The 25352-nt window shown below is 54.7% G+C and overlaps 2 protein-coding genes across 4 annotated transcripts in view; one reads left to right on the plus strand and one right to left on the minus strand.

Annotated features, from left to right (window-relative positions):
• The first annotated feature begins 13 nt into the window (after positions 1–13).
• DPF2 (double PHD fingers 2) lies at positions 14–24050 on the plus strand. Of its 2 annotated transcripts, XM_064437494.1 has the most exons (12): positions 14–112; positions 7985–8145; positions 8232–8339; positions 8519–8682; positions 12064–12156; positions 13698–13776; positions 14675–14716; positions 17025–17162; positions 17427–17555; positions 18489–18601; positions 20797–20878; positions 21511–22198. In XM_064437494.1, exons 1-12 carry the CDS (start codon positions 81–83, stop codon positions 21585–21587), a joined length of 1218 nt encoding a protein of 405 aa, XP_064293564.1. In that variant the 5' UTR covers positions 14–80; the 3' UTR covers positions 21588–22198. The 2 variants fall into 2 exon arrangements, with proteins under 2 accessions (XP_064293564.1, XP_064293565.1); XM_064437495.1 differs by lacking the exon at positions 14675–14716 and having other exon boundaries at positions 15–112; positions 21511–24050.
• The window catches only part of LOC135310279 (solute carrier family 22 member 6-like), a 15537-nt gene continuing 12827 nt past the window's right edge, over positions 22643–25352 (minus strand). For both annotated transcript variants that reach the window (XM_064437492.1, XM_064437493.1), the window contains exon 11: positions 22643–24815. In XM_064437492.1, the coding sequence (XP_064293562.1) occupies positions 24746–24815 (70 nt within the window). In that variant the 3' untranslated portion in view covers positions 22643–24745. The remainder of the gene's footprint in view (positions 24816–25352) is intronic.

A 25352-nucleotide genomic window follows, 5' to 3' on the forward strand; every position in this document is an offset into this window, starting at 1 on the left:
TCTCCCCCCTCCCTTTCCCGGCCCGCCGCGCATGCGCGCGGCGCGGCGCAGGGGCCCCCGGCGGCGGCGGCGGAGGGAAGATGGCGGCGGTGGTACAGAATGTGGTGAAGCTGTGAGTCTGTCCGCGTCCGTCTGTCCGTCCGTCCCTCCGCGGGGGGGGGGGGAGGGGGCAATGGTGCGGTCCGGCCCGGCGCGGGAAAAGGGGGGTTTCCCCCCCACACCTTCTCCGTGTCGCGGGCGCGGGGGGGGGGGGGGGGAACGCTCATTGTTCGGGGGGAACTTTGGGGGGGGGCGGGAGGAGAGAATCCCTCCGTAGGGTTCTGTGAGGGGAGACCCCCCCAAACAGCGCTATGAGGGGTCTTATAGGGGGTGGGGGTCCCCTGAGAGGGGGCCTACAGAATCCCAAGGGTGGGACGCCCCGCTGTATGGCCCTGTGAGAGTGTCCTGTGGAGGCCAAGGAGCGGGGGGTGTCATCCGTATATATCCGTATACAACCCCATACATCCCCACGAGGGGCTCTTATAGACCCCGGGGGGTGGGGCGCGTACCTCTATAAAGCTCTCTGAAGGGGGCCTAATAGAGTGGGAATTTCCCCCTACATGGTCCTGGGAGGGGTCCTGTAGAGCCCAGGGGTGCCCCCTCTCCCTGCATGGCCCAGTGAGGGGGGCTCTGTAGAGCCCTGAGTGTGGATGTTCCCCTCTATGGCCCTGTGTGAGTGAAGCACCCCCCCGATATGGGTTCTGTATGTCCTGGGGGGGGGTGTCTCTACTTTATGGTCCTATACGGCTGTGCCCTATAGACACCTGGGAGCGGGGTGGGGTCTCTGCAATATGTCCTTGTGAGAGGGGAAGCTATAGAGCCTTTGGGATGGAGGTTCCCCTTCCCATACAGCCCTATGAGTGGGGCCCTATAGAGCCCCAGGAGTCAGGTTCCCCTGTACAGCCCCATAAAGGCTGAGAGTAGAGGTCTATACCCTATAGAGCCCTACAGTGTGGGGGGCATATGTACCCTTGGGGAGGTATATAGTGCCCTACTATCCACCCTGCCGTAGCAAGGGGTGTACAGGAGGTCCCCTATATAGGTCTATAAGGGAGGCCTGTCCTGTCCAGAGGGAATATCTAGACTTGTTTACCTTTTTTTTTGGCGTCTCCCGGTGTTTTTTTATCATCTTCCAGGGTTTTTTTTTTTTTTTGGCGTCTCCCTTTAACCTCGGCACTGTCGCGTCCCTGCTGCCGTTTCCTCCAAAACCTCCGTTCGTGGTGGGGCGTCGGTGCAAAATGGGGTGCGATTTGCACCCCTCTGGGTCTTCCCCGATGAGACGAAGGTTTGTTAAGAGGCGTTGGGGTCTCCTCTGACGAGCTGGGGTTCGTTAAGAAAGTCGACGGCCCTGGGTCCGTCCGTCTTGCAGCCTTTCTGCCCGCAGATGCGTTAGCGAAGCGGCTGGAGAAGCTCGTGGCTGGCCAAGGGCACGGGCGGACGTGCTGCTGCCTTTTTGGGACCCCTTGGATTGTTTCGGAGAGAAGCGCGAACGATGAATCACAAAACCTCCTTTTTCAGACTCTTTTTTTCACCCTGAATGGACGCTTCGCAACGACACGCCTTCGCCGGCGCTCCCGTGGACCCGCGGCTTTCAGTGAAGCGGAACATCTCGCCTTACCCGCCTTTGAAACACGAATGTATTTGATTTATCTCAGAAGCTGCCGTTGGGTTTCCAGTCGCAGCTTGCCCGCGAGGATGATGGAGAGGAGCGCAGCAAGATTTCTTTTTTTTTTTTTTTTACTTTTTAAAGCTATTCCGTGGGTCGTTCTCGTATCTCCGGGTACCATCGACAAAGAGTTTGGTCTGTCGAATCCCTCCCTGCTTTATTTTTCTCCGAACAACAGCAGCGATTAGGGCAGGACAGTCTCCAACGATGACCTTTGAGGGCTTTAAATCGCAGGCGCGCGTTACCTGCCTCAGCACGAAGCCCTGCCCTGCATTTTCCTGGTGGTTCTGGGCATGGAGGTAGTCAAATTGGTTTTTTTTTCAGCTGTTTCTATGCCGTGATCTCTTTACTGACGGTGCTAAAACACATAAAACCACCTAGTTATTTCTGCAGCCATCCGCTGATGCGACGTGCATTACTGGAAGCCGCTCTTGAGGGCGCTTAGGACTTGCTTAGCAGCTGTAGAAGGCTCTAAGCCGCGCCGAGTCCGCCGGGAGCAATAATTGGGTTCGTTAGAGCTGGTTAAAATGCAGCCCGACGGCTTCGTTAGCTCTTCGCTTGTGCATTCGGCGTAGATTTTTAAGCGGCGTTTCTCCTTGGCGGAGCTTTCCTCGAGGCGGTCGTGGGGTTGCATGCGGGGATCGGCGAGCGTCTGAGCCTCGAAGCGCCCCTCGGTTTTGGGGACGAAGACCACGGGGCAGCATAAGGGAGGATTATAACCCTATAGGGTTATACGTCGGAGCTGGAGAGGAGATCTCCGCTCTTATTATGTCCTGTGGTCCCTCTCCACCCCCTCAGCGCTTGGGGAGTGCTTGAAAACGTGTTTCACGAAGCTTTTCTAGGTGCTGAAGCCAAATCCTGGTGCCTTTCTCACGCAGACTAGGAGTCCTCCATTAATTTGTACCTAAAACAACCACATATTATTGTTTTGGGGACAGATTGCCTCTTTCCCCCCCCCCAAACTCTGAAATCAAGCCAGTGGGAAGGAAATAAGTTGGACAACCAAACTCTTTTTGGGGTTGTATTACCATAAACACCAAGTTTTCCTCCTCTGTGTGACCCTCCTGTTGGCAGGGCTTCATCTGGATGCTGCAAGGAAGTTTTAAGGCTCCGAGTTGGTGGTTATCGGGGTGTGAGTCGAGCTATCGAGGAGCAGTGTGATGATTTAAGAGGAAATTAAAAGCTCCGGGAGGGATTTACATCCCCAAACTCCACGAGCGTCATGATCCCCTGTGCCTGAGCCTGGGATTTGGGCTCCCTCTGCAGTCAGCAGAGAGAAAACGGGAATTTGGGACCTTTCTCATCGCTTTTAATTGCTGCTGGGGCACTGTTCCCCCTTCCAAAACCGCCGCCGTCACACTGAGCCCCGTTTCTCCGTCACAGCTCCAGCCTCCATGAGGAAACGAGCACAACAATCCTCGTTTGCATTTAATATTTACCGATATCATCGTTTTCGCAGTTATTCCCTCTCTTGGTTTTCTTCCGGCCGTCTCCTCACACATCCAACTTGCGCTGGAATAAAAACCCTGCGACCAAGCGATTTCTCTCCCACCTCCTTTTCCTCCGTCAGGCGAGATGCTTCGCGTACCACCCGTGCTTCCTCACGGGCTCGTTCTTTGCTCATTTAAATTAGCCGTCTTGGGAGCGTGGGTGATTACGGGGCTCCCTGGGCTCTGTGCAGTCGTTCCAGCCGATATTAAAGTGCCAAAATCGATATATATTGATATAAACCCAGAGCGCGTCTCCTCCCGGCACCGGCGAGGGGGAAGCTCGCTCTCCGGCAGCCGAACAGACCCTCAGCTCTCCCCCTCTCGTTGCCACGCGCAATGGGGCGTTGTCACCGTCCGAATGACTGTGGGGACGCGGCGGCCGCGCGGCTGTTGCAGCCCTGAGGGGTTGAAGGAAGAGCGGAGAGACGTGGCATGGCGGAGGCTGTGCTTTTTGAAAAGGATGGGGCGTGATTAATGCACTTAAGGAAACCAGAGGGATGCCCACGGCCGCTCGAATCCGTTAGGAATGCGTAGATGCCGGTGCGGGCTTCGGGGGCGTGAGAAACACCAAGGGGATCTCTCTCTGGAGGCCAAGGGGGGATCTCCTTCTCTCTCTGGAGGCCGAGGGGGGATCTATCTCTCTCTCTCTGGAGGCTGAGGGGGGATCTCCTTCTCTCTCTGGAGGCCGAGGGGGGATCTCCTTCTCTCTCTGGAGGCCGAGGGAGGATCTATCTCTCTCTCTCTGGAGGCTGAGGGGGGATCTCCTTCTCTCTCTGGAGGCCGAGGGGGGATCTCCTTCTCTCTCTGGAGGCCGAGGGAGGATCTCCTTCTCTCTCTGGAGGCCGAGGGGGGATCTATCTCTCTCTCTCTGGAGGCTGAGGGGGGATCTCCTTCTCTCTCTGGAGGCCGAGGGGGGATCTCCTTCTCTCTCTGGAGGCCGAGGGAGGATCTCCTTCTCTCTCTGGAGGCCGAGGGGGGATCTATCTCTCTCTCTCTGGAGGCTGAGGGGGGATCTCCTTCTCTCTCTGAAGGCTGAGGGGGGATCTCTCTCTCTCTCTCTCTCTCTCTCTCTGGAGGCCGAGGGGGGATCTCTCTCTCTCTCTCTGGAGGCCGAGGGGGGATCTCACTCTCTCTCTCTGGAGGCCGAGGGGGGATCTCCTTCTCTCTCTGGAGGCCGAGGGAGGATCTCCTTCTCTCTCTGGAGGCCGAGGGGGGATCTATCTCTCTCTCTCTGGAGGCTGAGGGGGGATCTCCTTCTCTCTCTGAAGGCTGAGGGGGGATCTCTCTCTCTCTCTCTCTCTCTCTCTGGAGGCCGAGGGGGGATCTCACTCTCTCTCTCTGGAGGCCGAGGGGGGATCTCACTCTCTCTCTCTGGAGGCCGAGGGGGGATCTCTCTCTCTCTCTCTCTCTCTCTCTGGAGGCCGAGGGGGGATCTCTCTCTCTCTCTCTCTCTCTGGAGGCCGAGGGGATCTCTCAATGATGCCACGCTCCATCTGCCAGTGGCAAGGAAGGCTGTAGTCGCCTCTCGCACGGCCTCCGTGCTTTCACTGAGCCGAGGCGCCGTCTCTGTCCTCCGCAAATATCGCCTCGCGTCGCGTCTTCACCTCGCGCAGGAGATATTTTGGTCCGGCGCTTCCTCCGGGCTGGAAACGCGGCGTTTCCCGGCGGATGCGTGCCGGGGTTGGTCATCCGAAAGCCGTGGGCGCTTTTCTTTCCATCGACCCTCCTGTCGCACCGATTCACTCTTAAATTTAAGTGTTTCACAGCGATCTCCACTTCTACCTCTGTCCCTAAATCCTCCCCGTACGCCCCCTCTGCCTCTTCCCCCTCCAGCTAGCAGAGAGGGCTGCAGAATTATGTTATATTTCAAAGCCCCATTTTCGGGCCATTTCTCACCCTCTTCTAATCGATATTGATTATCAATATCAATATGCAATCAACCGTTGATTGCAACACCGTTTTAATTTAGCCTTAGTCAGGGGGTTCCCTCCGAATTTACTCCAATTCTTTAGGATGCGTCCCAAGGGAGAGCAAGGAGGAGCATCCCTGGAAGCAGCGGAACCCGTTGCAGTGCTGAAAGACAGAGCAACGTCTCGTATACAGCAAATTCCCAAATTCCTTGTGCAAAACGAGGGATTTTTCTCCCTACACTAGAAATTAGAAACACAAAATGATGTTTTTTTCGCTCTGTGTTACGAACCCCTCATGGAAAATGAGGGTTTTTCTCCCTACGATAGGAATTCCAAATACAACTACGAAAAATTCCAAAATTCCTCATGGAAAATGAGGTTTTTTTCTCCCTACGTTAAGAATGAGAAATACAAAACCAGGGATTTTCCCCCTGCGTTGGGAATTCCAAATAGAAAGACAACAAATTCCAAAATTCCTCGAGCAAAACGAGGGGTTTTCTCCCTGCCTTGGGAATTAGAGACACGAAACGAGGGTTTTTCTCCCTGCGTTGGGAATTAGAGACACAAAACGAGGGTTTTTCTCCCTGTGTTGGGAATTAGAGACACAAAACGAGGGTTTTTCTCCCTGCGTTGGGAATTAGAGACACAAAACGAGGGTTTTTCTCCCTGTGTTGGGAATTAGAGACACAAAACGAGGGTTTTTCTCCCTGTGTTGGGAATTAGAGACACAAAACGAGGGTTTTTCTCCTTACGCTGGGAATTAGACACACAAAACAAGGGTTTTTCTCCCTGCCTTGGGAATTAGAGATACAAAACGAGGGGTTTTCTCCCTGTGTTGGGAATTAGAAACACAAAACGAAGGTTTTTCTCCCTGCCTTGGGAATTAGAGACACAAAACGAGGGTTTTTCTCCCTGTGTTGGGAATTAGACACACAAAACAAGGGTTTTTCTCCCTGCCTTGGGAATTAGAGACACAAACCGAGGGTTTTTCTCCGTGCCTTGGGAATTGGAGACACAAACCGAGGGTTTTTCTCCCTGCCTTGGGAATTAGAGACACAAACCGAGGGTTTTTCTCCCTGCCTTGGGAATTGGAGACACAAACCGAGGGTTTTTCTCCCTGCCTTGGGAATTAGAGACAGAAACCGAGGATTTTTCTCCCTGCCTTGGGAATTAGAGACACAAAACGAGGGTTTTTCTCCCTGTGTTGGGAATTAGAGACACAAACCGAGGGTTTTTCTCCCTGTGTTGGGAATTAGAAACACAAAACGAGGGTTTTTCTCCCTGTGTTGGGAATTAGAAACACAAAACGAGGGTTTTTCTCCTTACGCTGGGAATTAGACACACAAAACGAGGGTTTTTCTCCCTATGTTGGGAATTAGAAACACAAAACGAGGGTTTTTCTCCCTGCCTTGGGAATTAGAGACACAAAACGAGGGTTTTTCTCCCTGTGTTGGGAATTAGAAACACAAAACGAGGGTTTTTCTCCTTACGCTGGGAATTAGACACACAAAACGAGGGTTTTTCTCCCTGTGTTGGGAATTAGAAACTCAAAACGAGGGTTTTTCTCCCTGTGTTGGGAATTAGAAACTCAAAACGAGGGTTTTTCTCCCTGCCTTGGGAATTAGACACACAAAACGAGGGTTTTTCTCCCTGTGTTGGGAATTAGAGACACAAAACGAGGGTTTTTCTCCCTGTGTTGGGAATTAGAGACACAAAACGAGGGTTTTTCTCCTTACGCTGGGAATTAGACACACAAAACGAGGGTTTTTCTCCCTGCGTTGGGAATTAGAGACACAAAACGAGGGTTTTTCTCCTTACGCTGGGAATTAGACACACAAAACGAGGGTTTTTCTCCCTGCGTTGGGAATTAGAAACACAAAACGAGGGTTTTTCTCCCTGTGTTGGGAATTAGAGACACAAAACGAGGGTTTTTCTCCTTACGCTGGGAATTAGACACACAAAACAAGGGTTTTTCTCCCTGCGTTGGGAATTAGAGACACAAAACGAGGGTTTTTCTCCCTGCCTTGGGAATTAGAGACACAAAACGAGGGTTTTTCTCCCTGCCTTGGGAATTAGAGACACAAACCGAGGGTTTTTCTCCCTGCCTTGGGAATTAGAGACACAAACCGAGGGTTTTTCTCCCTGCCTTGGGAATTGGAGACACAAACCGAGGGTTTTTCTCCCTGCCTTGGGAATTAGAGACACAAAACGAGGGTTTTTCTCCTTACGCTGGGAATTAGACACACAAAACGAGGGTTTTTCTCCCTATGTTGGGAATTAGAAACACAAAACGAGGGTTTTTCTCCCTGCCTTGGGAATTAGAGACACAAAACGAGGGTTTTTCTCCCTGTGTTGGGAATTAGAAACACAAAACGAGGGTTTTTCTCCTTACGCTGGGAATTAGACACACAAAACGAGGGTTTTTCTCCCTGTGTTGGGAATTAGAAACTCAAAACGAGGGTTTTTCTCCCTGTGTTGGGAATTAGAAACTCAAAACGAGGGTTTTTCTCCCTGCCTTGGGAATTAGACACACAAAACGAGGGTTTTTCTCCCTGTGTTGGGAATTAGAGACACAAAACGAGGGTTTTTCTCCCTGTGTTGGGAATTAGAGACACAAAACGAGGGTTTTTCTCCTTACGCTGGGAATTAGACACACAAAACGAGGGTTTTTCTCCCTGCGTTGGGAATTAGAGACACAAAACGAGGGTTTTTCTCCTTACGCTGGGAATTAGACACACAAAACGAGGGTTTTTCTCCCTGCCTTGGGAATTCCAGATACCAAAGAAGGGATTTTCCTCCCTGCGTTAGGAGCGAGGGGTTCCAAAGGCGGGTCGTCCTCGCTCGGGGCGCGCGCTGACCCCCGCTCTCTCCGCCGGCAGCCTCGGCGAGCAGTACTACAGGGACGCCATGGAGCAGTGCCACAACTACAACGCCCGCCTCTGCGCCGAGCGCAGCGTCCGCCTCCCCTTCCTCGACTCCCAGACCGGGGTGGCCCAAAGCAACTGCTACATCTGGATGGAGAAACGTCACCGAGGGCCAGGTACGCCGGGAAAACGCCGCGTTGGGGACGAGGGGCCGGCGCCTGTCGTCCCCTCGTGTAATTTTAGGGGTTTTTTTTAATTAAAGGTTTAGCCGCGGGGCAGCTTTACTCCTACCCCGCGCGCCGCTGGAGGAAGAAACGCCGTGCTCATCCTCCGGAGGACCCGAGGCTTTCCTTCCCTTCCATCAAACCAGGTAAATCCTTCCCTCCGCCGCTTTCCGCGCGCGGTGGGGTGGGTTTTTTTGGCAGCACCGTGCCCAAAAAGCGCCGGATCGTCGGCGAGGGTCGGTAAAACCCCTTCGCCAGACCCCGCCGCAACGGGGTCCAGCGGGATCCGCCCTGATTTTCCGCTCCCTTTTCCCCCCCCTCGCAGACACCGATCAGACCCTGAAGAAGGAAGGGCTGATCTCTCAGGACGGCAGCAGCCTGGAAGCCCTGTTGAGGACCGACCCGTTGGAGAAACGTGCCCTCCCGGACCCCCGCATCGACGACGACAGCCTGGGCGAGTTCCCCGTCACCAACAGCCGTGCGCGGAAGGTACGGCGGAGAGAGGGTCTCCTCCCCCGCGCTGGGAAGGGGAGCTTCAGCGTGAAACGCGCGCGTCTCCACCGCACCGCTCTGGTTTTCCACCCTCTTCCTCATTCCCTCGGCTTTCTCCGCCTCTTTTCTGGCCCCAAAATTCAGGGAAAAGGAGATTCTGGCCCCCAAAATTCAGAGGGAAAAGGAGATTCTGGCCCCAAAATTCAAGGGAAAGCAGATTCTGGCCCCAAAATTCAAGGGAAAAGGAGATTCTGGCCACACAATTCAGGGAAAAGGAGGTTCTGGTCCTAAAATTCAAGGGAAAGCAGATTCTGTGCCCAAAATCCAGAGAAAAGGAGATTCTGGCCCCAAAATTCGGGGTAAGGGAGATTCTGGTCCTAAAATTCAAGGGAAAGCAGATTCTGTGCCCAAAATTCAGGGGAAGGGAGATTCTGGCCCCAAAATTCAGGGAAAAGGAGGTTCTGGTCCTAAAATTCAAGGGAAAGCAGATTCTGTGCCTAAAATTCAGGGGAAGGGAGATTCTGGCCCCAAAATTCAGGGAAAAGGAGATTCTGGCCACACAATTCAGGGGAAGGGAGATTCTGGCCCCAAAATTCGGGGTAGGGGAGATTCTGGCCCCAAAATTCGGGGTAAGGGAGATTCTGGCCCCAAAATTCAAGGGAAAGCAGATTCTGTGCCCAAAATTCAGGGAAAAGGAGATTCTGGCCCCAAAATTCAGGGGAAAGGAGATTCTGGCCCCAAAATTCAGAGAAAAGGAGATTCTGGCCTCAAAATTCAGGGGAAGAAAGATTTTGACCCCAAAATTTGGGGGAAAGGCGTATCTCACCCTAAAATCGCGGGGTTTATTGTGTCTAGGCACCCAGTTTTAGGCTCCACGCTGGCTGTCTCTGCCCCCAGGACAGCTTTCATCCCTCATCGACCCACGGGGAGTTGTGAAAAGGCCGGGGGGGGGGGGAGGTTGAGGTGCCGGTCCCCATCCCTGCCATCTCCTCCCTTCCCCGGCTTCGTTTTTTCCCCCCCGTGAGCCCTTTTGCAGCAAGCGCAGGTTTTTTATCGCCTCGTCTCTTTTCTCCTTGAGTAGAGACGAGCTCCGAGACATCTTGTCAAGCCAGACCCCTTTTATTCCTACTCGTACCCAAAGCTTTATTCCCTTTTATTCCTTTCTTTATAGCAAATTGATTTCTAAAAGATTTTTAGCTGTCGCAGAGGAGGGAGAAAGACATTTGGGCAACTCTTCAAAGCACCGGTTTCTGCGCGAGCCCTTTGAGAACGGGCTCGAGAGCAGCGTTAGGTTTTGAAACGAAGGCACGGGAAGGCAGAAGAAGCATTTAGTGAGGTTACAAGGGTCTCGGTTTCTTTTTCCATCTTAGAAATGACAATAACTCGTCCTGCAGAGGGTTTGGGCTGGTTGCAGGTCGAAGCCATGTCTCCTGCCTGGGAATTCGGGCCGCTCTGCTGATGGTTTGGCCTCTTCCCATTGCTGTAGAATCACGGGGTGTGTTTAATCCCAGGGAAAGGCTGTTTTTCAACACGTATTTTGTGATTTTCCCCATAATTTTCACCCTTGCCTGGAGCACAAGGGCTCTATGTGACCGCTGACGAAGCTCGGAGCAGGCAGCCCTGGTTTTGGGTGGAGAAACAAGTGAGTCGGGGAGAGAGGAGACCCCAAATTTGTCTTCTGCAGTAAAAAGGGGCTCAGGTCTTCCTCCTTTCCAGCAAAATTTGGGTCCAGCATCCCCTTTTCACCCTGATTTGGCACAAGGTCCAGGGCAGGCTGGATCTGTGGGCTAAGCTCAGCTAGGTGAGGCTTAACAAGGCCGAGAGCCGGGTCTTGCGCTTGGGTCCCAACAAGCCCAGGCAGCGTCGCGGGTTTGGGGAGGAGCGGCCGGAAAGCTGCGCGGCGGGGAAGGACCCGGGGGTGCTGGTCGACACGAGCCGGCAGCGTGTCCAGGTGGCCACGGCGGCCCCCAGCGCCCGGGCTCGTGCCGGCACCGGCGGGTGTGGGGCGGGGATGGGGCCCCTGTGCTCGGCCCTGGGGAGGCCCCACCGCGAATGCTGGGCTCAGGTTTGGGCCCCTCGGGACAAGGAGGCCCTGGAGGGGCTGGAGCGTGTCCAGAGAAGGGCAGCGGGGCTGGGGCAGGGTCTGGAGCACAAGTGTGCTGGGGGGCGGCTGGGGGGGCTGGGGGGGTTTAGCCTGGAGAAGAGGGGGCTGAGGGGAGCCCTTCTCGCTCTCTGCAGCCCCCTGAGAGGGGCTGGAGTGAGGGGGGGGTCGGTCTCTGCTCCCAGGCGACGGGACGAGGGGAACCGGCCTCCGGCTGCCTCAGGGGAGGGTTAGGCTGGCGACAGGGACAGTTTCTCCCCCAAAAGGGCGGCCGGGCGTTGGCACAGGCTGCCCCGAGAGGTGGGGGAGTCGCCGTCCCCGGGGGTGCTCGAACAGCGTGTCGGGGCGGCCCTCGGGGAGGCGGTTGAGGAGCCCTGGGGGTGTCGGGTTGGCGGCTGCGCTTGATGGCCCTCAAGGTCTTTTCCAACCTTTACAATTCTGTGATTCTCTGATTCTTTAATTATGAAGGCTCTACAAAAGTGTGGAGCTGGGTTAATCCTTCCCTACGCTCCACCCTTCACCACTCACCCATGCTTTGCTGTTCGTCGGTGTCAGGATTGTAGAAGCTCCCCCTTTTTCCCCTCGGAGCCACAAATCGGACTTGAAACGCACTGGGACCGCCGTTGTAGCGGCTTTTTGCCTCCGAAAACGCGTGATCCGTGGGCTGCAAAGCCTTGGCTTAGCGGATCGCAGCCCGGGTTGGTACGGATCAGCTCCGGTTTAGGCCGGAGGGGACGTCCTGCCCCACCCGAAGCAGTTCCCACAAGGCACGTTGGTTGGTCTTTAGGCCAGTTGGTTAACGGACGGCTCTAACGATACCCCGCTTCGCCTCCTCACCCGCCAACGCCTGCGGTTCGATGGATCCCCCTACCCCCGAAAAAAGCACAGAGCAGCGCAACGTGTGCGATGGCGCGCTGTAATTTTCCTGACAAAATACCCCGTATTTTCCCCTCCCTGGGCTTTTCTACCCGAATAATTTTTCCAAATTACCTCTTTTCGCCTTTTTCTTTGATTACTTTTTTTCCCCCCAAGCGTCTTCACGCCGTGTCGGGCCCTTCTGTGACTTTTCTAGGGGTAAAACGTAGCGGATCCCTTCTCCCTCCCCCCAGAAATTCCACATCCTTTCTCCTCCTTCAGCACTACAGGCTTGAAACGCATTCGGCCGCTGACGGGTGACCCGACGCCGCCCTGACGTGTCTCGCTCCCCAATTTTTCCCCTTTTTCCCCTCGATCCGCGCCGCGGTTTTGTCTGCGACAACCCCTTTCCTCTTCCCTAGCGGATCCTTGAGCCGGATGACTTCCTGGACGATTTGGACGATGAAGACTACGAGGAAGATACGCCGAAGCGGAGAGGGAAGGGGAAAGCCAAGGTGAGGGCAGCTGGATGGGTCTGGCCGGGTCCCGGGCGTTGTTTTTTGTGGCGATTCCTGGCAAATCCGAGGCGTCGTCGGTGCTGGAACAACCCCGACGTCTCCCGGGGCGCGACCGTGTTGCGTTAATGGCAGGAGTCCGAGGAGCGGCTCGGGGGAGACCCTACCGTTGAGTCACGAGGTTCAGGCAGGACCCCCTTTGCTTTCTAAACTCCTCCGAGAGGAGTCTAGGTGCGGCTAAGCCCAGTCTTAGTCTCAGACTTGGTCAACGGTTTGCCTACTGAGGGTTGTAGAAGTAACCACCCATCAGGGTGTTTGTTAGTAACTAATTTGCCCCGGCCGGTGGCGTTCAACGAGGACGATCGCGGCCAGATTAATGAATAGTGAATAATGAATTTATTAAAGCAACAGACACGCAGGTTCTTTGGTTACCGGCGGTGAGATCGCTGGTCACAAGACACGCACAAATACTAAGACGACGAGTAACGCTGCTAAGCTACAAATGCATTAAGCAAATATGAAGCGTGGGAGACTTAAAGTGACGCTATCGAGAGGTTTCTAAGTTTTCCCGGGGAAATAGTTGGTATAACCAGGTGGTTTGGTGTTACCCGGAGGCGTCCCGGTGAGGGGGGAAGGAGGCTCAGCCCATCGACTGCTCCCAGAGGCCAGTGCTACGCGACGGGATCTTCCCCAACACCCTCTTCACACGTTTTACGCTATTTTTTTACCTTTCAGGTGGAGCTTGAGTGACTCTAGTCGTACGCACCTTTATTAGGATTGGTGTAAAACCGCCTCCCTTTACTTTTAAAAGCGTAGACTAGAAGAAATTCCAAGCGCGTGCCCAGTGAGGGGTGGTCGCGCCTTAGAGGCGGGTAGCTTTTGGGACGGAGGTGTGTCTTGGTGCTATAATGATATTATAATGAGCAAAGTTCACCCAAAAGACAGCATTTTGTCAAAAGTGTGACGGCCTGTTGGCTCAGGGTAGCGAATACGCAGCGCGCCAGCTCCGCGGTACCTCGAGATCCCGTTTACCTTTTCTGAAAACATAAGTTTAATTTCAAAGTCGCCTCCAGCGACTATTCCAGATTACTCCAGATTATTCCGCAGACCGCGTCCGTGTTGAACCTCAGGCTGGGGAAACCTTGGATGCGCTTGACCTCGTGGATGGGATGAGCAGAGAAAACACCCGGGGGCTTGAATAACTCGTGTTCGTTCGCCGCTAATGACCACTAATCACCCAAAACCCCCCGCCACGCAAGAGATCCTGCGCGGTAGAGCCACCTCGCGTGGATCTGCCCCTTCCCAAAGCGGGAAAGACCCGATCCCGAGGGATTTGGGTGATCCGTCGATGCCTTTGTCCCCACGCAGCCGTCCTGGCCGCTCGCGTCCCACAGCCCTTTCGGGCTCTACCCACTACGTGGCAGTGTTGGATCGCGCTTTTCTCCGGCACTGATCGCCGTTGTTGTCCTCCCCGTCACCTGAGAAGCTTTTTGGGCCGTAATTTTACCTAAACCTTGGCTTTTTCCCCTTGTTTTTCCCAGGGCAAAGGTGTCGGAGGGGCTCGCAAGAAGCTGGATGCGGCTATATTAGAAGACCGGGATAAACCCTACGCTTGTGACAGTGAGTACTGAAAACCTCTCCTCGCCTCTTCGGGCCTGGGAGCGGAACCAGGCTGCGTTGCTTTTGGGATCCGTGGGGCTTTTTCCACTGGGATTTGGGTTTTCAACCTCAAAAAAAAAAAAAAAAAGGTAGATTTACGCAGGGGGGAGGGTGTTTTTGAACCCCTCGGATTCTCAGCCTTCCTCCGGCGGTCGAAGGCGGCTGGAGTTTTCCCACCGGCAACGCCGTCCTCTCGCCCCGAGCGAAGGGCTCTGCAGCCACCCGGCGCGTAAAAACGAGGATAAACCTCTCCCGGTCTTGCAAACACCCCCCGCAAAGGTTGAAAACAAAACCCACCCACCCACCCACGCACCCCCGACACCATTTTCCCGGTTGGATCCGTGTCCGTCGGGCCGGTTTCGAAGCTGGCCGTAGTCCGTCCCCGCCCCTCGCGCTATCGTCCCTCGTTAAAGCCACTTAACGAGTTCGTAGCCGCGAAAAGCAACGCCCCGCGCTGGTCCCGCGCCGGCTGAAAACCTCCTCAGCTCCAGGGGATGTTATTTCCGAGGCCGTACCTTCGTGGCCCGCTCCTCTGCGAGCCCAGGGTTGCCGATGCTTCCTCCTCCTCCTCCTCCTCCTCCTCCAGCTGGTGGGGGGGAGGGAAAAAAGGCAATTTAAACAGGGTGAACGGAGCAAAAAAGGGGCAAGTGAGGCTTTGAAATTACCTTTCTCTCTTCTTCCTCCTGTCCTGCAAGAGCTGACACTAGTTTCTTCCCCCAAAAAAACCCCCCTGAACCCAAAGTAGTTGTGTTTTTCCTCCCCTTTTTTCTTGTTTTAAGAGTCTGTCGCTTGGCTCGGGTGCGTGATCTGCTGTGGGTGTGTGTGTGTGTTTTCTCACGACTCTCTTTCTGTGTTTCAGATAGTTACAAACAAAAGCATACCTTGAAACCTCCCGATCGAGGTAGTCCACTCTCTGTCTGCTTTTTTAATTTCCTTCCTGCCTTTCTTCTCCTGAAACGTTAGGGTTTTGTGTTTTGTTTTTCTTTTTTTTCCTTTTATTTTTTCACCAAACCTCGCTGGAGCCTGCGGGAGAGGGCCGGGGAGCAGCGGGGGTGGTGGTGGGGGAACGCGGGAGACGGGGAGGGAGAAGCCAAAGGCCACCGAGCGACGTCAAACCCTGCCTCCCCGCCGGCAAGCGGGATCCGGCAGCTCCTCTCCGAGCTCGCCCTGACCCTTTTCCAGCAGGGAAGAGCGGTCGTGCGTGCCAGCAGAGCGGCCTCCGGAGAGGGAAAACAAAGATTAACCCCCCCCGACCGCAGCGGGGATGGGAAAAAACACGGCGTTTCCACCAAACCCCTTCCCTCCCTCCCAAATCCCGCGCGCCCGGCACGTGCCCCCTTCCTTTTAAGAGACGCCAAAGTACGTCGCTGCTTCTCTTGCGAAAAAAAAAACCACCAACCCCCAAAACCCGGCGCTTTTTTTTGTTTTAAAATAAACCCCCAAAACGGGTCGGCCGCAGGTTTAGGGTGGACGTTGGCGGCGGGTTGGGAATAAAAACCCGTAGCCGAGCCGGAAAGCCGCGATCATCTTCGTGGTGGCTCCTCTTCCTCGCCGCTGGGGAGGAGGAAGCCTGACTGGTGTTTAGATACCGGCCTGCCTGGTGGGGTTTTTTTTTTGGGGGGGGGGGGAAAAGGTCAATTTTAAACCTTTCCGGGGCGGGAAGAAAACGCCACCTGCCAGCTCCGCCTGGCTGCTCACGCGGCCGACCCCATCGTGCCCTCGGTCGGCTCCAGAAAGCCAGAATTTGATGTAATAAGGTTGTAATTGCCGTCACGGCTCTTTTTTCGAGCCCTTTTTTTTTTTCCTTTTGCTGGGTTCGTGACGTTTTGCCAGCGTTTCCCCCCCCCCCCCCCAGGGGCGGGAAACATCATCTCGCAGATCCCTTTGCCCGGCGGGGGGGGTTTCGACCCAAAAAAAGCCAGCGCCGGCTGCTTGCGTCGGGGTCTTGGTGGGGTTCAGCCCCCGTTTTTGGTGAGCAGGTGGAGCCGGGCTGCTTTTCCCCCCCCCACCCCCTCTATTTTTGGAGTGATTCAATGCCATGAGAGGGGATACAAGCCCCAGTGGCGTTTTTTTCAGGCTTCAAGTGGATCCAGAAGGGTCTGGGATGTTACAGAAAAACTCCAGGCTCAAGAAATCTCATCCCAGAGTGACTTTTTCCCCCGATTTTCATGGATGTTGTGAGAATACACAGGGAAAACCCGTTGCCAAATCCTTCTGCCGGGCCCTGTAAATCCCCCTCTGGTTCTTTCTGTGGGGATTTCACCCCAATCCCCGTCCTCCCTCCTCTACCGTGCCGGCAGCAGGAGGGTGCAGAGCCAGTGCCGGCTCCGTGCTCGCCCTGCCCACGCTCCTCGGGGCCGAAAGGGGGTTGTGGGGTGTCCTCGGTGTGGCACGGCTGAAAATCCACCCCCCAAAAAATCCCCATCCGGAAAGCAGGTGATGGTGAGCTGGGAGCCCCTTCCCCTCGCCCGTGGGTGCTCGGAGGTCTCCCCAGGGAAGCACCTGCCACCACCGGAGGGTGAAAACTCCCAGTCCTGCAAAAAAAACCAAACCAGAATGGGGTTGAAAACAGGCAAATCGATGGCGTTTGGGGACGGTGGGCGACTTCTGGGTCAGCGTCGGAGGAGCGAGGTGGCGCCGAGGAGGGAGCGGAGCCCAGACGTGCCCGCGGCTGCTGCCGTTTCCCTCCTCGGGGTCCCAAAAAAAGAGGTTTCTCCCTCGTGCACATTGAAGACAACCTCGATTTTTTTCACCCGGCTGGTGTAGGAGGTGGTTTTTGGGTGGGAAATCCCACCCTCCGGTATCTTCCCGACCGGCTTTTTGCCACTTGGATTAATCCCCGCCTGGTTTCGCTCCTTTACCGAGGGCCGTAAAGCTGCGCTTAACGAGCCACCGTCGTCATCCGGCCGTGGTGGGTGTCGATCACCCACCAAATCGGCTTTATCCTCCCGCGGTGGGATGCGCAGAGGAAGCTGCGACGCCTCTCCGGCTGCTCCAGACCCGATCCGGAGGGTCCAGCCCCAAACCCCTTCTCTAGGCTGTTTCTGGGTGGTTTTACTAAAATCCAGGTGATTTTGGGGCAGAAAGGGAGCGACGTCTGCGCTTGAAAGCCCTGAGACGGGAGCGGGTCGGGGATGCCGGATGATTTGGGGTGCGGGATCTCGCTCGGTGCCGGGATGAGCTCAGACTTTCCCCGTTTCTATCCGTAGTTTGCGGGAAGCGCTACAAGAATCGGCCGGGATTGAGCTACCACTACGCTCACTCCCACCTGGCCGAGGAAGAAGGCGACGACAAGGACGATTCGCAACCCCCCACTCCCGTCTCGCAGCGATCGGAGGAGCAGAAATGTAAGCGAAACAACCCCCTTTGCCAAAATCCCCATCGCGGAAAAAGGCGGTGAAGCTGAGAAACCACCCGCGCCGGGGCCGGGAGCGAGCGGCATCTCTCCCCCGACGCTTTTTGGGCACCGCGGCATCGCCCCGGCTGCTCCGAGGTTGCGGGAAAGGCTCCTCCGAGCGTCGGGATTTGCGCCGTGGAAGCGTTTTGTCCCGGTCCTGCGTAAAAAACCTTCACCCCGCGGCTAATCCATCTTCCCCGCTTTGCTTTTCCAGCCAAGAAAGGACCCGACGGTTTAGCTTTGCCCAACAACTACTGCGATTTCTGCCTGGGAGACTCCAAAATCAACAAGAAGACGGGACAACCGGAGGAGTTGGTCTCGTGCTCGGACTGCGGGCGATCAGGTAAGAGGGGGAGAACATCCTCCCCGCCGCCGGCAATCTCCGAACCATCCCCGGCGTCTTCACCCGCGCGGAGGATTTGGGTCAGAGAAGGTGGTTTTCTCCCCGCTGTGAATCACAAAATGGCGGGGGTTGGATGGGACGTCTGGGGGTCGCCGCGTCCAACCCCCCCCTTGAGCAGGCGCACCCAGGGCAGGGGGCACAGGACCGCGTCCCGGCGGGGTCTCCACGTCTCCAGGGAAGGAGACCCCGCACCCTCTCTGGGCAGCCTCTTCCGCTGCTCCGGCACCCTCCAGCGAAGGCGGTTCCCGTGTCCCGACGCGTGCCCGTTGCCCCTTGTCCCGGCGTCGGGCACCGCTGAAAAGAGCCCGGCCCCGACCGCGGCAGCCGCCCCGCAGCGATTTAGAAGCACTGACGAGACCCCCCTCGGCCTCCCCCCGTCCTCCCGGCTGAGCAGAGCCAGGTCTCGCAGCCTTTCCTCGCGGGGAGATGCTCCAGCCCCCCGCCCAGCGCGGCAGCTCTCCGCTGGGCTCTCCCCACCCGCTCCCCGGCCTTCTTAAACCGGGGGGCCCAGACCCGGCCGCAGCCCCCCGGCCGCGGCCTCCCCAGGGCGGAGCGGAGCGGGAGGACGACCTCCCTCGCCCGGCCGCCCACGCTCCTGTTCCCGCGCCCCAGGACGCCGCCGGTCCTGCCGCCGAGGGTCCGGCGCTGCCTCGGGGTCACCTCGCCGCCCCCCAGCACCCCCGGCTCCTTCTCGGCGGAGCCGCTCTCCGGCAGGTCGCCCCCGGCCCGGTGCGGGGGGCTCTTCCTCCGCAAGGGCAGGACCCCACGCTCGGTGGATCCCACCCGGCCACCGGCCGCGAAGCTCTCGGGCGGGTGCGAAGGCTGCCTTCCTCCCCCTCCCCTGCCTTCACCCGTGCCCCGCCTGTCCCGCAGGGCACCCCTCCTGCCTGCAGTTCACCCCGGTGATGATGGCGGCCGTCAAGACGTACCGCTGGCAGTGCATCGAGTGCAAGTGCTGCAACATCTGCGGCACCTCCGAGAACGACGTGAGTACCCCCCGCACCAACGGGAGCGTACCCCCGCCACAGCGCTACCCCCCAAAACGAGGGCAGTACCCCCCAAGAGGGACCAGGGCACCCTTGGGTGTCATCCCCGTCCGACCCCACGGCGAAGGGCTGAGGAAGAAGACCCCGGGGGGTTTGTGAGCAGCCTCTTGCTGCGGGGACGAGGTTTTAATAGGACATCTCAGAGGCTTTTTTGGGGGAAAATCCTTGTGGTTTAATAATCCGTGAGACACGGCGAGATTTTTTTTGAGGGAAATCTTTGTGCTTTTATAGTCTGTAGGACACAGGAAGTCTTTTTTGGAGGGAAATCCTTGTGCTGTGATAGTCCGTGAGACACAGGATGGATTTTGTGAGGGAAATCTTTGTGCTTTTATAGTCCGTGGGGCTCGGGAGAGCCTTTTTGGGGGGAAATCCTTGTGCTTTTATAGTCTGTAGGACACAGGAGCATATTTTGGGGAAAATCTTTGGGGTTTTAATGGTCCACAGACCCAGGAGAGTCTTTTTTTGAGGGAAATCCTTGTGCTTTAGTAGTCCATGAGACATGGGACGGATTTTGTGAGGGAAATCTTTGGGCTTTTATAGTCCGTGGGGCTCGGGAGAGCCTTTTTTCGGAGAAATCCTTGTGCTTTGAAAGGTTTGTAGCACAGAGCAGTGTTTTTTGGTGAAATCTTTGGGCTTTCATAGTCCATCAGACGTCGGAGAGTCTTATTTTGGGGAAAATTCTTGTGCTTTTATAGTCCGTGAGACATGGGACAGATTTTGTGAGGGAAATCTTTGTGCTTTTATAGTCCGTGGGGCTCAGGAGAGTCTTTTTTCGGGGAAATCCTTGTGCTTTTATAGTCTGTAGGACACAGGAGCGTATTTTTGGGAAAATCTTTGGGGTTTTAATGGTCCACAGACCCAGGAGAGTCTTTTTTTGAGGGAAATCCTTGTGCTTTAGTAGTCCGTGAGAGATAGGACGGATTTTGTGAGGGAAATCTTTGTGCTTTTATAGTCTGTAGGGCTCGGGAGAGCCTTTTTTGGGGGGAAATCCTTGTGCTTTGAAAGGTTTGTAGCACAGAGCAGTGTTCTTGGGTGGAAATCTTTGGGCTTTCATAGTCTTTCAGACATGGGAGAGTCTTATTTTGGGGAAAATCATTGTGCTTTTCATGATCCGTAGCACAGCACGGTCTTCCTGAGGGAAATTTTAGTGCTTTACCATCCCTAAGGCACAGGAGGGTCTTTTTGAGGGGAAATTATGGTATCTTTAATGGTCTGTAGGACAGAGCTGGGGTCTTTTGGGGGGAAAATCTTTGTTCTTTTATAGTCTGTAGGACATGGGAGAGTATTTTGGGGAGAATCTTTGTGCTTTTAATGGTCCACAGACACAGAATTTTTGGGGAAATCAATGTGCTTTAACAGTCCACAGAAGACCAGAGAGTCTTTTTTTGTGGGAAACTGTTGTGCTTTTAAAGGTTAGTAGCACAGAGCAGTCTTTTTGGGTGGAAATCTTTGTGTTTTAATAGTCTGTAGGACACTGGAGAGTCTTTTTGGGGGGAAATCTTTGGGCTTTAATAGTCTGTAGGCCACGGGAGAGTCTTTTTGGGGGGAAATCTTTGGGCTTTAATAGTCTGTAGGCCACGGGAGAGTCTTTTTGGGGGGAAATCTTTGGGCTTTAATAGCCTGTAGGACATGGGAGAGTCTTTTTGGGGGAAAATCTTTGGGCTTTAATAGTCTGTAGGACACGGGAGAGTCTTTTGGGGGGGAAATCTTTGGGCTTTAATAGCCTGTAGGACACGGGAGAGTCTTTTTGGGGGAAAATCTTTGGGCTTTAATAGTCTGTAGGACACGGGAGAGTCTTTTGGGGGGGAAATCTTTGGGCTTTAATAGCCTGTAGGACACGGGAGAGTCCTTTGGGGGGGAAATCTTTGGGCTTTAATAGTCTGTAGGACACAGGAGAGTCTTTTTGGGGGGAAATCTTTGGGCTTTTAACAGTCTGAGGGCACAGGAGGGTCTGTTTTGGGGGAAAAGATTGTGCTTTTGGGAGTCTGGGGGACCTGGCGATGTCTTTCTGGTCGCTCCACCAGAGCTTGGAGGACGACAGAGAGGGACCCTCGTCCCCTCCGCGTCGTCCTTTAGGCAAAGCCGCGTTGAATCATCCGAATTTCCCCCTTTTTTTCCCCCCGCCCTCGGCTTAGGACCAGCTGCTCTTCTGCGACGACTGCGACCGCGGCTACCACATGTACTGTCTCACCCCTCCCATGTCGGAGCCGCCCGAAGGTGAGTGTCGCTCCCCCCAAAACCCCAGCCCCCCCCTCTACGGATGTGGGTCAAAACAAGCAGAATTCCACCCAAAATATTTCACAGCCTGTGTTTTGGGGGGGCAATCGTGGGTCTGTCGTGCCACGATCGAAAATGATGGGGTCCGTCATTCCGCCTGCTCCCCAATTATTCCTCCTCCACTCCTCTGGAGAAGCGGGGAAAAGCCTTTTACCACCCCAAAATCCATCACCGACACCGTTTGCTCCCCAAAATCTCTCCGTACTGGTCGGTAGAGCCGAGGGGGAATCGCTCTTCTTCCTCCTCTTCCTCCCACCGTCGCCTCATGGCGTCGAAGCAGAAAAAAAAAACCCCACAGCATTCCCAACAACAGAAAAAACCAACCCCAAAATCCCGATGTCACCTTGAAGCTGATTAATTATCCCAGCGGTTAATTATCAACCCCTCTCCTGGCTGCCTTCGCTTGAAGGTTAACGAGGAGGAGGAGGAAGGCTTGCGGGGTCACAAACCCCCAAACGGCCCTGTAAACACCCCCCCGCCGTCACTCCCTGCGTGTAATTAGGAAGCCGTGACCCTTAACGAAGCCCTAACGAGGGTAAAGCCGGGCCACCCACGTGTCCTTCTCCCCGCAGGGAGCTGGAGCTGCCACTTGTGTCTGGACCTGCTGAAGGAAAAAGCCTCCATCTACCAGAACCAGAACAACTCCTGATCCCGCTCCGCCGACGCAACGGGCTCCCCGCTGCCCTCCTTTCACCCCTTTCACCTTTTTTTTTGGGTCTTTTCCCTTTTCTTGGGGGTCTTTTCCCTTTTTTGGATTTTTTTCCCTTTTTTTTGGGGTATCTTTTCCCTTTTTTTTTGCGTCTTTTCCCTTTTTTTGGCGTCTTTTCCCCTTTTTTTGGCATCTTTCCCCCTTTTTTTGGCATCTTTTCCCTTTTTTTTGGCATCTTTTCCCTTTTTTGGGGGGGTCTTTTCCCTTTTATTTTGGATCTTTTCCCTTTTTTGGGGGGATCTTTTCCCTTTTTTGGGGGGGTCTTTTCCCTTTTTGGGGAGGGGTGGGTGTATTTTCCCTTTCTTTTGGATGTCTTTTTCCCTTTTTTTGGGTGTCTTTTCTCTTTTAGGGGGGGACCTTTTCCCTTTCTGGGGCGTCTTTTCCCTTTTTTTGGCTCTTTTCCCTTTTTTTTAATGTCTTTACCCTTTTTGGGGGCTCTTTTCCCTTTTTTTGCGCTCTTTCCCCCTTTTTTTGGTGGTTCTCTCTTTTTTGGGGCGTTCTTTTCCCCTTTTTCGGGGTCTTTTTTCTTCCTTTTTTTTTTTTTTTTTAAATCTTCCCCCTGGTTTTTTTGGTTGATTTGTTGGGTTTTTTATCGCTCGGGGAAGGGGGCGTCAGGGTTTATTTTACTCGTTTTTGCAGCACGAGGGTTTCTTTCTCACCTCCCCGCCGTGAGATGGGGTGCGTGTCCGTCCCCCCCAGCCGAGGAGGGGGTGACGCTGCCATGTCCCCACCCTGCGGGGTGGCTTTTGGGGTGACGCCTGTCCCTACCGAGGGGACACAGATGGGACAGCCCTGCCTTTCCCATTACCCATTTCCTCACTTTTCCACCCCAAAATGAGGCGCCTAAATCCACTCCGCCGCCTCCCTGGCAATGCGGTATGCCAAAAAACTCACTTCCCCCCCCCTTTTTTTGAGAAAATTCAGACCCCTGCGCCAGCCGGGGTCACGGTTTTGGGACTTTTTGTTAATTTTTCAATATTTTGGGGGCGGGGAGATTTTTTTTTTGCCCCCCATTTTATTTGTATTTCCTTTTATTTCTCCCTGTTTTTATCATTTCTTTTCTCTCCCACCTCGGAGGATGCTCCCCATAGCCCCCCCCACCCCGCCCAGATGAGGCCTTACACCCCACCATCTTCCTCCGGCCGCCACAAAACGGGGCAAAATCCCTCCATTTTGGGATTTTCATTGCTCCCACGTGGCGCAGAGGGAGAAATGCTTCGCCCCATCCCCATCCCTGCCCCCCAGCCCGCCACGGTCGCACAGGGTTTGTTTTTGGGGTTTGGGGAGGGTGGGGTAATTTTGGGGGGAAAAAGCCGCTTTCACCCCCAAAACGCTGCTGACAGGGAAAGGCGGGAAAATGCCGCTGACAGGAAAAGGCGGGAAAACGCCGCTGACAGGAAAAGGCGGGAAAACACCGCTGACAGGAAAAGGCGGGAAAACGCCGGTGACAGGAAAAGGCGGGAAAATGCCGCTGACAGGAAAAGGCGGGAAAACGCCGCTGACAGGAAAAGGCGGGAAAACACCGCTGTTTTGGGGCTCTGCGGGGACACCCCGATATCCCCCCCAACCCCCTCCTGCCCCCAAGGGTCCCGTTGACTGAATGTGCCTGTTTTTTCTAAAAATCAACTTTAAAAACCTACCTCCGAACCCCTCCCCCTCCCCGCCACTGCACCCTGAATTTCACCTCAGAACCCCCCAAAAAGAGAGGAGCCAACCGGGACGGCGGCAGAGCAACCCAAAACCGGCCCCCTGAGCAGAAAAATGACCCAAAAATGACAGAAATAACCCCTAAAATGATGGAAATAGCCCCTAAAATGACAGAAATAACACCTAAAAATGACGGAAGTAACCCCAAAAATGAGGGAAATAACCCCCCAAAATGATGGAAATAACCCCTAAAAATGATGGAAATAGCCTCAGAAAATGACGGAAATAGCCCCCAAAATGACAGAACTAGCTCCCAAAATGACGGAAATAGCCCCCCAAAATGATGAAATAGCCCCCAAAAATGACCAAAATAGCCCCAAAAATAGCCAAAATAGCCACAAAAATTATCAAAATAACCCTAAATTAACCAAAATCCCTAAAAAACCACCACTACACCAAAAAGCAACCTCCGGCTCTGGGTGATGAAGCGGCTCCAGCCCAGTGGTTTCTCTCCTTCCCCCCCCTTGAGCGCGATTCAGGTGAAAATGAGAGCGTTTTGGTTAAAAATGAGTGGTTTTTCCCTTGTTTTCGCGCCCTGTTGGGGGTGGGACGTTGAAATGTCCCTAAAACGGGTGGGTTTTACCCCAATTTCCCCTCAGCAAAGCTTCACGGTTGTGTCTTATCCGGGAAAAAAAAAAATACAAAAAAGTGACACCAAAACAGCTTGTTTTCATAATAAAAATGGATTAAAAGGCAGTGGTGTGGAATTGGGGTTGTTTTGAGGTAAAAATGGGGGGTTTGGGGGCAGTGGTGTGGCGGGAGAGGCCTGGGTTTGGGGTAAAAACCGACCATTTAGGTGCTTGGGTGTGGCTTCTCTGAGTGCTGATACTGAGGTTGTGCTGCCCTGTTGTTTGGGGTAAAAACCAGCTGTCTAGATGCTGGGATGTGGCTTCTCTGAGGGCTGATACTGGGGTTATGCTACCCTGTTTTTTGGGGTAAAATCTGCCCCGTCTGGGCCGTTTGCCACCCGCTGGCCCCGGCTTGACATGTGAATTAATCCTTTTACAGATTTATTTTGCAGCTAAATCACCCGAATTGGGGCAAAGGCCGGAGCTTGAGAGCCAGGACCCAGGCGTAGGGTAATATATTGGGGAAATTAATCCTCATTAGGGTGGGGGTCCCCGAATGCCTGGGTTCCCAGGGGGGGCGGGAGGGGGGGGTTACGAGGACCCCCCCCGGTCCCCGGGAGGGCAGCGATATCGAACGCCGACGTTGCGATGAGGTTTTATTGGGATTAAATAAATAGCACCCGGGGAGGGGGGGGATGGACCGTGGGTGGGGGGCTGTGTCGTCCCCCCCCCGGGGCTCTCGCCCCACCCCGGGGGTCCCGTCCCCCACCCCCACTGGCCCGGCAGGACCCAGGTGTCCCCGATGCCCATCCTCTCCCCCCCTCAGACGCCGTCCTTGCTCTTGGTGGTGCTCAGGGGGACAGTGACCTCCTCGTCCTTGAGGTGACCCGCTCTGTGGCCGCGCCGGGGGAAGAGAAACCCCAAAAACTTAACCTTTCTCCCCAAAACCTTCGTCCCTTCCCAACCCCAAAATCTTCAACATTTCTCCCCAAAATCTTCATCCATTCTCACCCTAAAACCTTTGTCCTCCAAAGCCTTTGTCCCTTCCTAGCCGCAAAACCTTTGTCCTCACCCCAAAACCCTTTGTCCTCACCCCAAAACCTTCATCCCTTCCCAGCCCCAAAACCTTTGTCTTCACCCCAAAGTCTTTGTCCCTTCTCACCCAAAGTCTGTGTCTCTTCCCAACCCCAAAACCTTCATCCCTTCCCAACCCCAGTCTTCGTCCCTTGTCACCCCAAAACCCTTGGTCATCCCCACCCCAAAAGCTTTGTCCCATCCCAACCCCAAAACCTTGTCCCTTCTCACCCCAAAACCTTTGTCCTCAGCCCTTCAACCTTTATCCCTTCCCAATCCCCAAACCATAAACATTTCTCCCCAAAATCTTCATGCCTTATCACCGCAAAACCTTTGTCCCTCCCCACCCCAAAAA

Source organism: Phalacrocorax carbo, chromosome 32 (assembly GCF_963921805.1).
Source record: "Phalacrocorax carbo chromosome 32, bPhaCar2.1, whole genome shotgun sequence".
Taxonomy (NCBI): domain Eukaryota; kingdom Metazoa; phylum Chordata; class Aves; order Suliformes; family Phalacrocoracidae; genus Phalacrocorax; species Phalacrocorax carbo.